Raw genomic sequence first — 14,021 nt, forward strand, 5'->3', positions numbered from 1 at the left:
AGTAACAGGATTAAAAAAGGATAGGAAGAAAGAAAATAAAAAAAAACCAACAAACCAAAAAAACCCCTCAGCTTCTGAAGGATAAGAGATTAAAGGGCTGACTAACATGTGATTTTGGTAAAAAATTACTGTTAGAATAAGGCATTGGTACTGTACTTACCTCCTTGTTAGATTCATTACTAGGAATGTCGTGAAGCAGGCCTAGCACCATTGAAATAAATGACATTGTGGCAGAACTGGCACAGTCATTTTTCAGCTGTCAGCTCTGCAAAGTCTCTATGGCCATAGACAAAACCAAGTGTTACAATGTTTCACTTCTTTTCTCTATAGTTGTCAGGCACATTAGTGGAGAACTTGCCTAACAAATAACTTCATTTTCAAAAAAGTGGATCTACAATCTTAAAAATGTTACTTCAGCATGTAAATTAAATTAAAAGGAAAGATCTAGTAATTTATCTTATTCTGCATTTCCTCAACCTGTGTAATAGGAGTATATGTGGAAACAATATCACTGAGCTTTTGAAAGTTAGTGATTTCATTCATTTTCTTTTGTTTCCCTGATATCTGGTAATCTTAGCAACAGAAATACTCATTTTGTATGATTCAGTAATGTCACCTGCAGTCATTTTCAGTAGCAACAAAATGCGTTTCTTTGTTTTTCTAACGAAATGATTGGGAGATACTCAAAAAAGGTGATTTCAGTCTTCTGAGGGCAACAATCTTAGAGGACTCAAGGACTCTTAAGTTTAAGATTTTTAAGGACTCTTAAAGGGGCGACAAAAGTCCTCCATGAGAAGTTTAGAGGTGCAGATGCCTGACTGGTTCCCCAAGGAAGCCTAACTTTGTGTGGCAAATGCAGGAGCCTGTAGTGTGTGTGGATACTACTTCCTTGGGAGAGAATACATAGAAGTCCAGTATGTGAAGAAGGTGTTGCCAAACACCTGATGTAGCTGAAGAACTGACAGGACTTAAAAGCAGCAGAAGTCATTGTATTTTAACATTTATTGACAGAGATACTGAATACACTTTTGGAATGTTATTCTCAAATACCATAGCATAAATCACTTTCACAGAAAGAGTATTCTGTGTTCTTTTGTCTTCTCTCTTCTTTCTTCCTTCTTTCTTTTTTTCCCTCTGCTTGCTTTATTTTCATATCTTCCCTTTTTCTCTTAATTCGTTTTTTTTCTTTTGTAATGAAAATCTACTTGTAGTTTTATTGTTATTAATTTTTAACTAGCCATCAACTATAACTGAAACAGAATTATAAAATTATACATTACACATTTTAGAGAAACTCTTCCTTTTTTTTAATAGAAAGTTTTCTGTCATGCAAGATACCAGGTAAATAGGGCTTAGCAGTGAGCCCTGTGTCTTGCAGTACTAGCAAAATGAAATCTCTTTTTTCAGTGTAGATTAATATGTTTTATATTATAGTTACTAGTTATATATAGCTTTAGTAGCTGTATGTTTTCTATATTTATATACATTTTCATAGTACACTTTCTGAATCTGAAAAATTATATGATTGTGAATCACCTTTTTGTCAATATGTAGAAGTTTTACAAATGTCTTCGTCACTTTTTTATGTAATCCTTCTACCTCTTACAGCACCAATGTGTCTGCCATGGCATGGTACCACAGCTACTGAATGCAGGGCCATTGAAAAAGGATGTTTGTGATGGATATGACATTTATAAAGCAATTAAATACATCCATAAAATCCTTTTCTAAGGTTCCCATCATGTAGTTGCTCCCATTGCCATCTTTGCTTGTGAAAGATGTCCCTGCTCGGTGCTAATAGTTCTTTTTACCAAATGTGTAACTTGAGATGCTCTGTCAAAATGCCTGTGACTTTGTTTGCATAAACTCAGATGTGAAAGTATTTTCACTGCTGTTTAAGGTAGGTTTGTGCCCTTGAATACTGCTCTTACCTTTTGAGTTAAGATCCTAGAAATATAACTCCCTTTTCCTACATATTGTTTCTAAACTAACCCCTGAGAATAGGAATGTGTGCTCAAAGATGACTTGCAAAAAACTCAGCTAGGAAATTGTCTTGCGAGAGTAGAGAGCTCGAAGCACTTCTGTAAAGTCTGCTTACTCCCCATTCTGGATTAATAAGGAACCACAGGTTTTTAAAGAGAGCAAATGTCTATTAATCTTGATGTTTCAATGGTAGCATCTTCTTACTCTAAAGGTAGTGTGTTGATACAGAATAAACAAAAAAAACCCCATAAAGATCTAGTGCCAGTCTTACAGAAACTGTTTTCAGAACAGAGGATCTACTTTACAATCACTCCAGCATGGCAAACTTTTTCTTAGCTGAAAGGATAACATAAAAGTATGTAGACTTAAAGCAAAGTTGAACATCCCACAGATACCACAGGTGCTTCTTAAGATACAGGATTCGGGATGGGAAAAATAAGAGAAGGATCCTTGCTCACTAAGCAGCAGTTCCCAGCCTGCAGTATTCCAGACAGAAGAACAGTAGTGACAGAGACAGAAACAGAGCCAACTCAGGTACAGGCTAATAAAACTATATTTTAAAAAAATACAGTCACTTTGGTGACTCTCACAGAGTTAAACCTAGAGGAGAGGGTGAGTACTGAAAGCCTTGGCAATTTTTACACAAGTCTGGAGTAGACAGCAATGTACAGCAATAAAGACTGACAGTGAGTTAACAGGACTCCTCCAGTTTGTGTCTGCTAACATGAATTAGGGAAGGTTTCTGTGTTGTTTCCTCTTCACAAGTCTTGGTGAGTTTTCTGCCTGCGTGGGAAGCTGCTCTTGGAGACATGCACTAACTCTTTGCTTTCTTTGTTTATGGCAGTGTCTGGAGGTCGCAGCCGTTTGCACCTTATTGACCTGGGCAGCTGTGTGAAAGTACTCAGCAAAAACCGTGAGGGAAGCTCTGGCCTCTGTCTCTCATTGCCAGCGCTGGGCAATGTCATCCTCGCCCTTGTCAATGGAAGCAAACACATCCCATACAAGTAAGTGGTATTCTGGGTTGCACCTAATTGGAGGATGCTTGAAAGCAATTTGCCTGTCTGGGCCTGAGGCAGGTTTGGGTAAGGAGGAAGACAGCCTGCTGGGGTCAATGCAGCTCTCTTGAGCTACAGCAAAACCTGCCTGAGCTTCAGTGACACCTGATCTAACCTTATATCTGTATTTGAAATGTGAGAGCATTTCATGTTTGTTCCAAGGAGAGAAACATTGCTGCCGTAACGCAGAATTATAGAGAAAATTATTTTGCTGTCCGTTGTGTGGACTTTACATTCTTGAAAATATGTATCACAATGAGTATGCATGTTGGTCATGAGATTCCTTCTGTGACCCAAGGTTACTTTGCATTTTTTTTATATGGTTTGAATCTCAGTGTCAGCCTTTCACCTGCAAAAAAGAAGTAGGCCCTATTTGTCACACTAGACAAGTGGCCTTTGCTACTGCTGGCAACTTCTGGGGAATGAGAGGAATTGCTCGCCTTGTAGGTATGCTTTGTACTCATTTCTCTTCATCGTTGCTTCACCCCATTTGTCATGTGTGCAGGTCTGAGAGGAAGCTTGGATTCATTACCCAAGCCAGGTACTCACACGGCTTTCCTATTGAGAATTTCTGATTTTGTGGACGGTATTGCTTTTCTCTAGCCTAGAGCTTAAGGAATAGCAACTAGCATCGTGAGAATGGCTTACAGTAGCAACTTGTAATCAAACTGCCAATGAATGTCACCATTCATGAAGGACATGTATATGACATCGTGAGTTAGGAACAACACGATGACATGGAAAATGAAACAAGTCATTCACAGAGCAATATTTCAGTCCATAGATTTTACCCTTTTTATAATTTTAAAGGCTACAAACATGATTATTTTCTCACGTTCATTCAAGATTGCTTCTTTGGTTTTGTCTTCATTTTGGAAAATAAAAATGCATTGAGGTTAGTTATAATTTTATTTCTCTTCTAACATTTATTTTCAAAAATTATTTAGAAGTCTGGACTTAAGACATGCTTTCTGGAAATATTCCCATTCCTAGAGCTCAGTAAGACTGGAATTCAGTTGAGGGCCAATGAAATTTCTTTGTATAAACATTCATTAAATGTTTTGTGAAACATGCACCTAGTCATAGTGTAAAAATAGCTTGAATTTTGCACTTCACAAAGTGTAACTCAAACTATACTTATCAAAAATCTGTTTTCCTTCCTGTTGAACTTTATGGATGAAAGGGAAGGTCAACTATAGGAATAGAAAAAAAGATGTTAATGATGCTCCCTAGGCTAGAACTGAACATACAAGGAGTAGTTACCAAATACAACAATTGTCTTTCTGGGAATGATTGACTAGGAGAAAAGCATCACCAAACATTTCTTCTACTTGCTACATGTCCAATCTCTCACACAGAGGTGCCAGCAATTTCTCATCCATGTCTGTACTACTGAAGCTCTCTTCATGCCACAATCTCCTCTTCAATTCACTCCTTTAAAAACAGATATTATAGAGTATAGAGAAGCGATCGGTCATCTGTAAATCAGAGGCAATGTCTTGTTTCTATGGAGGACTTTTAAAATGTAATCTGAAAAAAAAAAAAAAACCTATTTGGATCAAATTTTGTCTTCTTGTTGAGTAGAATCCAGAAAGCACTTTCCCCCATATGCTATCTATTCATGAACCATGGAAATAGAAGTTTTGGTGGCTGGATGAGCATAAACACTTTTTGCTCAGTAATCTGGCAGAACAGGTGTGTGCTGCTCCTTGGTGGCAATGAGAGGAAGGGGGATGCAGGTGTGTGTGCTGCATTGTAGAAGAGTAGAAGAATCTGAGTATCCCATAGACAGACATTACGTGTTCAGTGGCATCTCTTGTTTAGAGCAATGACTAACCTATCTACCTGAGATAATTTCTCTTTCTCTAGGGGTGTTTGCTTTCATTGTTAAGGATAAAATAAAATTTTTGTTCACTGCCTTTGTTGAGTGGGACCAAATGAAAACAACGGAAGTGTTTTCTTACGTGACAGCTCTGCACAATGTGTGTGGTCTCAGCAAATTTCCATAGACCAGTAGACAAAATGCATCTTTTCTTTATCTGAGATAATTAACAGCCATTAAGTGTTTTATGGCAGCCTGTCAGTAGGCACTGCATTGCTTCTTGAGAGCCCAGAAACACACAATTCATAGATTTTTTTCTTACTGCAGAAATTTGGTTCTCTAAACTCTAAGAGGCTGAAGGCTCTTAAACTCCCTTCAGTGCTGTATCCAGCTCTATCTCCGCAGGTAGTAGTTGTAGTTGTAGGGAAAAGCTTGTTCAGATTCATAGCTGGTATAAGCAGATGCTACTGCATTGCCTTCAGGGGTCTGTGTGTTTGTACCAGGAACGAATTTGCCTCTCTGCCTGCAGTCTCTATGCATGCTGTTGTTCAGCACGTTGCTTTTCTTTTATTGTTACCCATAAAACTAAGCCTTGGAAGCCATTAAGTTGGAATCTTTCTCTCTTGGGAACACCTCCGCACCACCACCCCATTTTTGGGAATAGTAACACATATTGACACTAGCTTTAGCAGGAACTTGTCTACTGAAGTTGTAAGAAAGTAATACAGAAATTCTCAGACATCAAACAACATGGTTTGGTGTGGTTTGGGATCTTCTCCTGCATTCATGTTAAATTCCACATGGGTCTGAAGAATGTGCAAGAATCCCTATAATGGGCAAATACTTGCAGCTAAGGAACAAGGACCAGGCCATGATTTCTGGGAGTTTGTATCTTCCGTATATGTACTTATAATCTCTTTCTAATGTCTCAGTGGGTTATCTCTTTGCCACTATTATGTCCAGTCCTATTTTGAACCTTAGTAAGCACATAATTCTGTCGTGGTATGAACCAATACGTTCTTCCAGCTCAGCATATTATATAAAAATAGAATTTTTAATTTGACTTAAATACGTTGACATTTTATGTCACCAATTTCTTTTGCTCTTGAGTTATGAACAAATCCTTCAGAAGACTGGGCAAGAATTATTTTCTCCATAGGAATGTCAAATATCTTCATAAAAATTGGAAAGGGGAAATTGCAAGCCCAAGGAGGAGCAAGGGAGTAAACTCCTGCCCTGACCTAGTATGATAGGGTTTAGATTTGCTACAGAAGGATTTTGCTGAGCTACAGTATTTGTTAGTGCCATTTTATGTTTTTAAGAGAATTTGAGTTTTGCATTAGCACTGCATTATCTGCCTCTGATTTCCAAGATGAATGTGTTTTAAACCCTCGAATGAACATCCATTTGCACAAACTCCAGATACTGTTTTCTATAGCTCACAATTCAAAAATTACTCAAGTTGCTAGGCAACATGGGTGGTGATAATTCATGGTAATGCTGTTTTGAAAATAGTAATTTTTATACATTTTAATGACTGTGAGAATGTAAGAAAACTCTATGGGAAAGCGAAAGGCTGTATGAATTTCTCTTTCAGAAATTGTTGCTTGTTTTATTTAATAGGCTTCTCTCTTACTGTGCTCTCCCAATGTGCTAGTGTTTCCAGAGGCATCCTATGTTTTGAACTACGTGCTTATCCAAGGAGGAAGTCTTGTCTGTAACATAAATGGGTGTGAGTTAAAAGCATGAATTTTATACTTGGCACTTCTGCTTCTCTGTCATATGGTTGCAGTTCCTCCCAGATCTTACATACTGGTGTTGGTTTTTTCAATCCTATCTGCATAAAATAAAATGATATTAAGTGAGTGATGCAAGGTTGCACAAGAGGCTTCATGGCAGAACCACCATATTTTAAGATCTAATATGGTGCTTAAACCATAGGCTAATCCATTTTTTCTTTCTGCATGACCTTTGGAAAATAATTTAGTTATGTATTTACTTATTTATTCCAATTTATAAAACTGAATTAGAAAACATTGAAGTAGGACTTCTTAAAGGGCATTCAGAGCTGGCAAAAAGCATTATGTAATTTTGAACTGTTGCTAGGACTGTGTTACCTTATTTTTCCCCCTTTTTTAGAGTTAATGACTCGCATAAATGGCCCTAATGGGATACAAAATCTGGTGGTTTTTTGGTCAAGGGTAGAATATTATTGCTTTTAAGTAAAGAGAAAAGGAAAAATGTTGGATTATAGCATTGTGGTATACTAGCCTAAAGAATGAGCTGTATATCAGATATTTTCTTTAAATTGTTAGTTAATTATTGGAATAAAAATGAAAATGGGGATTGGAAGGATCCAGTAATTCAGATTCTTAGTTAAATGGGTGTATCTGCAGTTGTTTCATCTTTGTAAAAAGCTGTGTGTGAAAATTGGGATCCTAGACATCTTTTGCTTATGTGTCTTGCCTTTTCATTTGTAGCATGAGTTATATTATTTTTCTCAAAAGAAATGTTAGTGGAAACATTTCAGGAAGAGATAAGAAAAGCTAAAACCCAGTTGACAATTCAGTTCCTGTATAATAACTAGTACTAGTACTGGAGATTTTATCCTTATTTATGAGCTTGTAGTAAGTCCTAGTTTTGTGGAATTCACACAACAATGTCTGCTTACTAGGCCTAAGAATTCAATGGCACACTTGAACTATATGGCCAGTGAGCAATCTATTTAATGGTTACTTCAGCACATAAACCTAAAGTAATATTTGTTGTTTTTCACTGAGAAATTTAAAACACGCTTATTTTCCACTGTTACACCTATGTCTTTTGCTCCTCTTCAATGAGAACGTGATACCAAGACCACAGAAAGCCTAAGAAAAAAATCTGGTGTGCCCTTTGGAATCTCCAATATTTCTGTGTTAATTTAGTATTGAATGTATTAGAAGTAGATGAAGAACTGTTTTGCTGTTTTACTTGTGGGAATGTAAGAGAAAAAGAAGGGGGGAAAAAAGAACAAAAGTGAGGACATGAGAGACAGCTGAAACAGAATCACAGGGCTGGGAAATAGCCTGAAATTAATGGAAGAGCTCTGAAAGACACTGAAGTTTTGTGCAAAGGAGACAACAATCCACAGAGAAGAACTGAGAAGTAAACAAGGAAGAAGAAATGAGCCTATTTAAAAAAGAGGAATAAGCCTGAGAAACATCCCTGAATGATCCGGTTGTAGGAGAGCGGTCAATAGATATTTTGTTGAATGTGAAACAGTTCCTAATTAGCTATCAAACCCACGAGCTGCTCAAGGACAAAAAAAAAATTCCGTGAAGTTGGCAGCCAGGTCATATGGACAAGAGCCTTGGCTGACAGACACTGAAGCCACTGGAGCAATGCCATCTTATACCAGCTGAGGCCCTGGCCTTAGGTGCATGCTCTTTGGCGCTGGGCAGAGGGTTTTGACGATATGTAAGTGCAATGCAGTTGCCTGCAAGAGCACTGAAACACTGTCAGCATGGACATAATGAGCACTTGGAGCATCTGGCGATAACTTCCACCTTTGGGGTTTTTCTGTATTCTGACAGTTTTACTAGGTTGAATTTCTGACAATTCCCTCCTTTATTTCAGGGAACTATGTAAAATAGATGGAATAAGGGATGCACAGTCTGTAAATGTAGGAAAACTTCTTGTGTTTTATTAGGGTAATTTAATCTGCAACTCAGGAGTACGACGATAACAGATTTATATGCCCCAGCAATCACTGTTGTAGAGTTCATCAACAATGCACTTTATTGTAGAATAGTTTTTAGAGCTGATAGTGCAGATTTGAGCTTTATCTGCACACATCTTACGGTATTGTGTTTCATCATCAAATTAATGAGAGACAGTATAAAAAATCATCAAGGAAAGCTTCAGTGGAGCTGCCATTCCCCAGCTTTGTTTTTTCAAATGAGTCCTGCTAGCCTGGCAGGACTATATAATGTGATAATAATTGGAGCAGAGGTGTTTGTGTGTATGTGTAGTGGGTGTGAGTATGTTGCATGCACTAAGCCTGAACACCTGTTACACCAGGTTTACAACAGACCTCAGCTGACAGCCTTCATTCTGCACAAGTATTCAAGTGAGAAGAATCAGGCCTCACAAACTAGCTCTTTTAATGCTCTTCGAACATCTCAACAAATTACTACTTTACAGACACTGTAACAAGCAAATAATAATGGACTGCAAAATGAAATGAGAAGGGAAGTGCTTGTGGTTTATAGTCAGACTTAATAGCAATTACTGATTGCATTTAAATAGCCATTCCTATGAGCAGCAGATAACTGCATCATGGAAGGACACTACTTTGGTCCTGGGCCAGCACAGACGTGACTGGTAATGAACAAGCAATCCAAGAGCGTGCAGTTATTCCTGAAATATAGCTTGAATGGAACCCAAATAGGTCATTGTGGTGCTTTCATTTTTCACAAATTAAGCTGTACTTAATTCATTAAAATGTCATTTTGAGCCTACAGTCAGGGTATCCAGCAGTTTATTCTCACCTGTTCTACCACTGGTTCAGGCTCAATTGAACATTAATACATTTTCTCCTGTGGAAATGTGGTGATAATTCATTTCATGTATAATTGAACAATTTTTAAATAGTCATATCCTTGGAATAACTAGCTCTTGTACAAGGCAGCAAATTATCAAAAAGCATGTAATAATTTTTATTAGACTCACTTCACATTTTTGGTTATCTCCAGTTTCATGAACAGTTGCATATGGATATGATGTGTGAAATTAACTTTCATTTTCCTACTGATCCTTCTTTCCTTGCACAAAACCGGTGTGACTCAGGGCAAAAGATATCCCACTGCAACTGAAATAGCTTTTCTTTGTACAGTGCAAGTATGTAGCCCCTTGTTTGGAGTTGGGCATCTCATCACTAAGAAAAGGTTTCAGACTGCAGAGAATTTAAAAGAGAAGCAAGAGGAATTATGAATGGTCTGAGATGAGAGAGTTACTCACCTGGAAGAACACTGCAGTGATAAAAAAGCTTCATAGCTTGCAGGAAAAAGGAGACCTCTGAGAGGGGAGATGACAACTACTCTTTAGTACTTCAAGGATGTGAATACACACAAGAGGAAGGAATTGTTTCTGATGAGAAAAGTGGCAGAATGATTTCTTATCCTTAAGTAATGAGGTGGAGGAATATAAAATTTAAAGCATGCCAATAGGGATTCCTGTAAGTCAGTGGAATAACTACTGAAGAGCTGAAGTGAGCACTTCCTTGGTAGAATGATTTAAAAGCAAAATAAATGTATAACTAACAAATATTAATGAACAATTATATAATAAACTGTTTAAGATGAGTTAGGGACTAGGCTTATGCAATTTCAGTTCAGAGTTCTGGATCCAAATCTTTGTCAATTTTCAATAGCTGTACTTCCATTTTGATTATTTGTCTACATCCTTGATTGTAAAGTGTTTGCACATGGCTGGCAGATACACAAATAAACAATAAAATATGTTATAGAGTGTCTGCTAGAATCAACTCTGCTTTTAGGAGCCTGAAAACCAGCAGTTGTATGGATTATTACACTTGTATGACATCAAAGAAACCCAGAAAGTCTCAGAAATATCTTTCTCAAGATGCCGCTAGGTTGTCCAGTCCATTCCTGTGACAGATGATTTAACTCTGTTAACCACTTTTTTTTCCTTCATAATTTAGTTGCACATTTTTTTGATGTCTCTTTCTCTTTGAATTGCAAAACCAAGTTCTGCCAGTGCTTGATCCAAAACTCAATGTAAATCAATGGAAATCTTTTTATTGGGATTTGGCTTAAACCCACAGATTAGAAAACATGCTTATATCTAATTAGATGAGATAATCCTCAAATCCTTGCTAAGGGATATTTCATGTTCAGTGTTTGATGATTAACAGCTTATTTGTTGAAAGAGGCAGTATGTGGTTATGTGTTACCTAATGTTGAGTTTGTTTGGGATTGCAAGGGATGTAATTGATGGAATTGGTGAATGGGAAGACTGCAAAAGTACAAACATCTATTATTTAGTTGCAGATGGGTTTGTGACCATGAATTTGGAGCTCAAAAAATTTATACAGAAACTTGCCACTGAAATGGGGATTTGTGACTACTGAAGTGGCACAAGCAGGACTATTGGATTTTCCTCTTCAATGGATATAAATAGTATTTGTGACCTTAACTTAAAAATAAACAAAACCTTTGTTTACATTTTCTGGGCAAAGAGTTGAACAGTTTTTCTTCAAACTCTTTCTTTTCTTGGACTCTTTTTGGCATCACCCCCTCGATGGAGGGACAGGCCCCAGAAGCTTTTAAGAGAATTCTATGGTTGCAAGTGGAGTATATTTCAGCCAGTTTGCTTCAAGAGTATTTGAATAGCATTACAACTGCAAGATATTTTTTTCCATACAAACTTTTATTGAAGTTCTTATTTTCATAGCATGTTTGAGAGTAAAGCAGTAAAGACAATCCTCTTGTGCTCTTCAGATACCAGATTCTGCTGGATGATCAAAGTTTTCTGGCTGGTTGTTGCCTCCAGGTCTATACACAATGAACAGATGTGAAGGGGATTTTTTAAAATATGCATTGACTTTTTAGAGTTAAGCAGGCTAGTTAGAACTATCTTCTGAAATATGAAAATTACTTCTCTCTCCTGCTGCAGGATGAACTCATTAGATTATTTTAATTTTTAAAATGTTGTTTGTTTATAAATACCATCCAGGTGACATGCTTTCTAGCAATATCTGACAAGACTCAGTAAAATTAATGTCAGACAACAGGTTTAACTGTTTTAGCTGTATTTTCTTTCAGCTATGTTTTGTCTTATCATCCCATTAGAAAAACTGTTCTACCTGCCATATTTAAAATTATTTTCCAATGAGTTATTTTTGAGAGATGGTGGGAGTTACTAGATTGTTTCTCTCCCTACTCCTTCATGCTCTTGGTCATAAATAAAGCTTCACTCACTTTGAAAATCAGTGACAAAGTGTACATCCATACTGTTGGAAATATCAACCCTTCTGGTTCCTTCTGGTACAGTTGGTTCCAGATAGCAGAGAGCTGAGTAGCAGAATGATGGTGGCGGCTGTTTTGGGTAGAAACTATGGAGACACAGTCTTCAATCCCAATAAATAGAACAAAAAAGTTGGGAGTGGTAATAGACATGAAGGGATTTTGGAGTTTGGAAAAGGACACATTACACTCTGCAGGAGTAGGTACTCTCACTGAAGTCCTTCTCCTGCTGGCCTTGCTGTAGGCAACTTGGACAGCCTGCAGCTTTCCCTGGTGTCCTGCCTGCCTTCAGTGGGAGTGCCAGGGGGCAGAGGTCTCACATGGCTTCCATGTTGTGTGTGCCAGTCCCTTTGGGCAGCTCAGACTGCACCAGGCACCTGCACTGCTCAGCTCAGAGACAGATGGAAAACAAAGGAGGGGAGCCACTTACAAGGTGAGCTGTTAAAAGCACATCATCCTCTCTGTGCAAGTGGGACCTGAAACTCCTTGGAGCAGTCTTTTGAGGAATGAACACAATTTTCATGTCTGCCTCCACCTTTAAACAGATTAGCAGAATCTTTTGTGCTCCTAGACTGTGTTTCCTCTCTCTTGCAAACAACAGTTTTCACAGGCTCCATGTGAAGTGTTTTGAAGTTACATGCCTATGCAGGAGGACAGGAATTAGATGCAGCATCCAGATCTGCTACCCAGTTGGCATGTATGCATAACAAAAAAAAATGTTTTCAAAGGTCAGAAACTTCAAAAAACTTCACTTTTTCCAAGGGAGAGAGAGTATTCTTGGAGTTCTGTGTTCTCATTCAGGTCATGCTGACATGCACCTCCTGAATTCTGATCATCTCTCTCATGTGTGGACATTTACTGGGGTGATGGAGGACAGTTCTTTGGATGTCAAAGGGAATTGAGAGTAACATCTGTAGTTGCAATAGATTACAGGGACATATAAACTACTGGGGAGAGGCTGATGACAGATGATGGCTGAATAAGATTTGACTCTCAAAATACATATCTGTGAAAGAGAACAAGTTGGCACCCTACCACACTGTGCTCCAGTGAGATTTGTGAAATGCTTCTGTTTTTTCTGTTAATGTTGAGGCTGCTTACTGTGGAATGTGTTTTATAGAAAAAGTGAGGGTGTGCTTTGGTAACCTTTAGGATCTTTTCATCATACAGAATACAAAATAAGCCTGTTAAGCTGGTAACAGATTTTCTTTTCTCTTGTTAGGTGACCGCTGCCATTTTGGATGGCTGTGTGCTGTGCATTGGCATTATAATAAGTTTTTATTGGCTTTTATTGGTTTTGAGCTGCTCTTGGTTGAAGTCTGTCGTGACTGAAACCAGGGCACGGTCCTTTGTGGGCTCCTTTGCCCAGAATCCTTTATGTGTGTTAGACATAAATATCAAGTAGGTCACACAACTAGTAAAGTTCTTTGTGTCTGTTTGCAGCTGCCATGTCTGTTCTCCTCATCTCAGTGAAGGGAGCCTCATGGTGATGAGGGTGTTGTTTGCAGGAAGACTCTGGCTGCTGTGAATCTGAATGTACATGCTCCCAGGGACTGTCACCTGTCTTCCCAGCAGGGTCAGGAATAGTCCAGGCAGGCACATATTGCTTCTGCGGCACTGTAGCAGAACTCATTTGGTCTCAGATGGTATCACAATCACATCTGTTAGGTGTACTCTGAAAATTGAAATGGATTTTTTCATACTCCCAAGAAAATTCATAGTTTCTCTGAACACACTACTATATCACACCATGCAAAAGGTAGCATAACCCTTAAAAATAAATTTTTTATTTGGTTGGCCAGGTTCCATCCATCAATGGTGCTTCTCTGTGAAGCAATACCTGATCCTTTTAAGGAATCTGAGCATCACACTAATAGCTGTTCCGATACCTAATTAGAGAGCAAATTCTGCTGTTCCCAAAGGTATCCCTCTGATGGAAGAAGAGAGAAAAATAGATAACTGAAGAGAGTAACAACAAAATACCAGATCTTTTCAACAGGGAACATCCAGTTTTGGGCTATGAATAAAGAATGTTGCAGGCTGTGTATGAAATTATAGTGAGTTAATGTTCAACTCTAACAGAAGTAGCCTGGGTACGTGAGAGTCGTTTTTGACTAGCAGTTACACATCTATTTT

General features: G+C 38.0%; 1 protein-coding gene across 1 annotated transcript in view; it reads left to right on the top strand.

Annotated features, from left to right (window-relative positions):
• The window catches only part of KIF26B (kinesin family member 26B), a 291,414-nt gene that overhangs the window by 230,892 nt on the left and 46,501 nt on the right, over nt 1-14,021 (top strand). The window contains exon 10 of the mRNA XM_027657354.1: nt 2,828-2,987. Within this exon, the coding sequence (XP_027513155.1) occupies nt 2,828-2,987 (160 nt within the window). The remainder of the gene's footprint in view (nt 1-2,827; nt 2,988-14,021) is intronic.

The sequence above is a fragment of the Corapipo altera genome, unplaced genomic scaffold (genome assembly GCF_003945725.1).
Source record: "Corapipo altera isolate COAL_440 unplaced genomic scaffold, ASM394572v1 2c, whole genome shotgun sequence".
NCBI classification, from domain to species: domain Eukaryota; kingdom Metazoa; phylum Chordata; class Aves; order Passeriformes; family Pipridae; genus Corapipo; species Corapipo altera.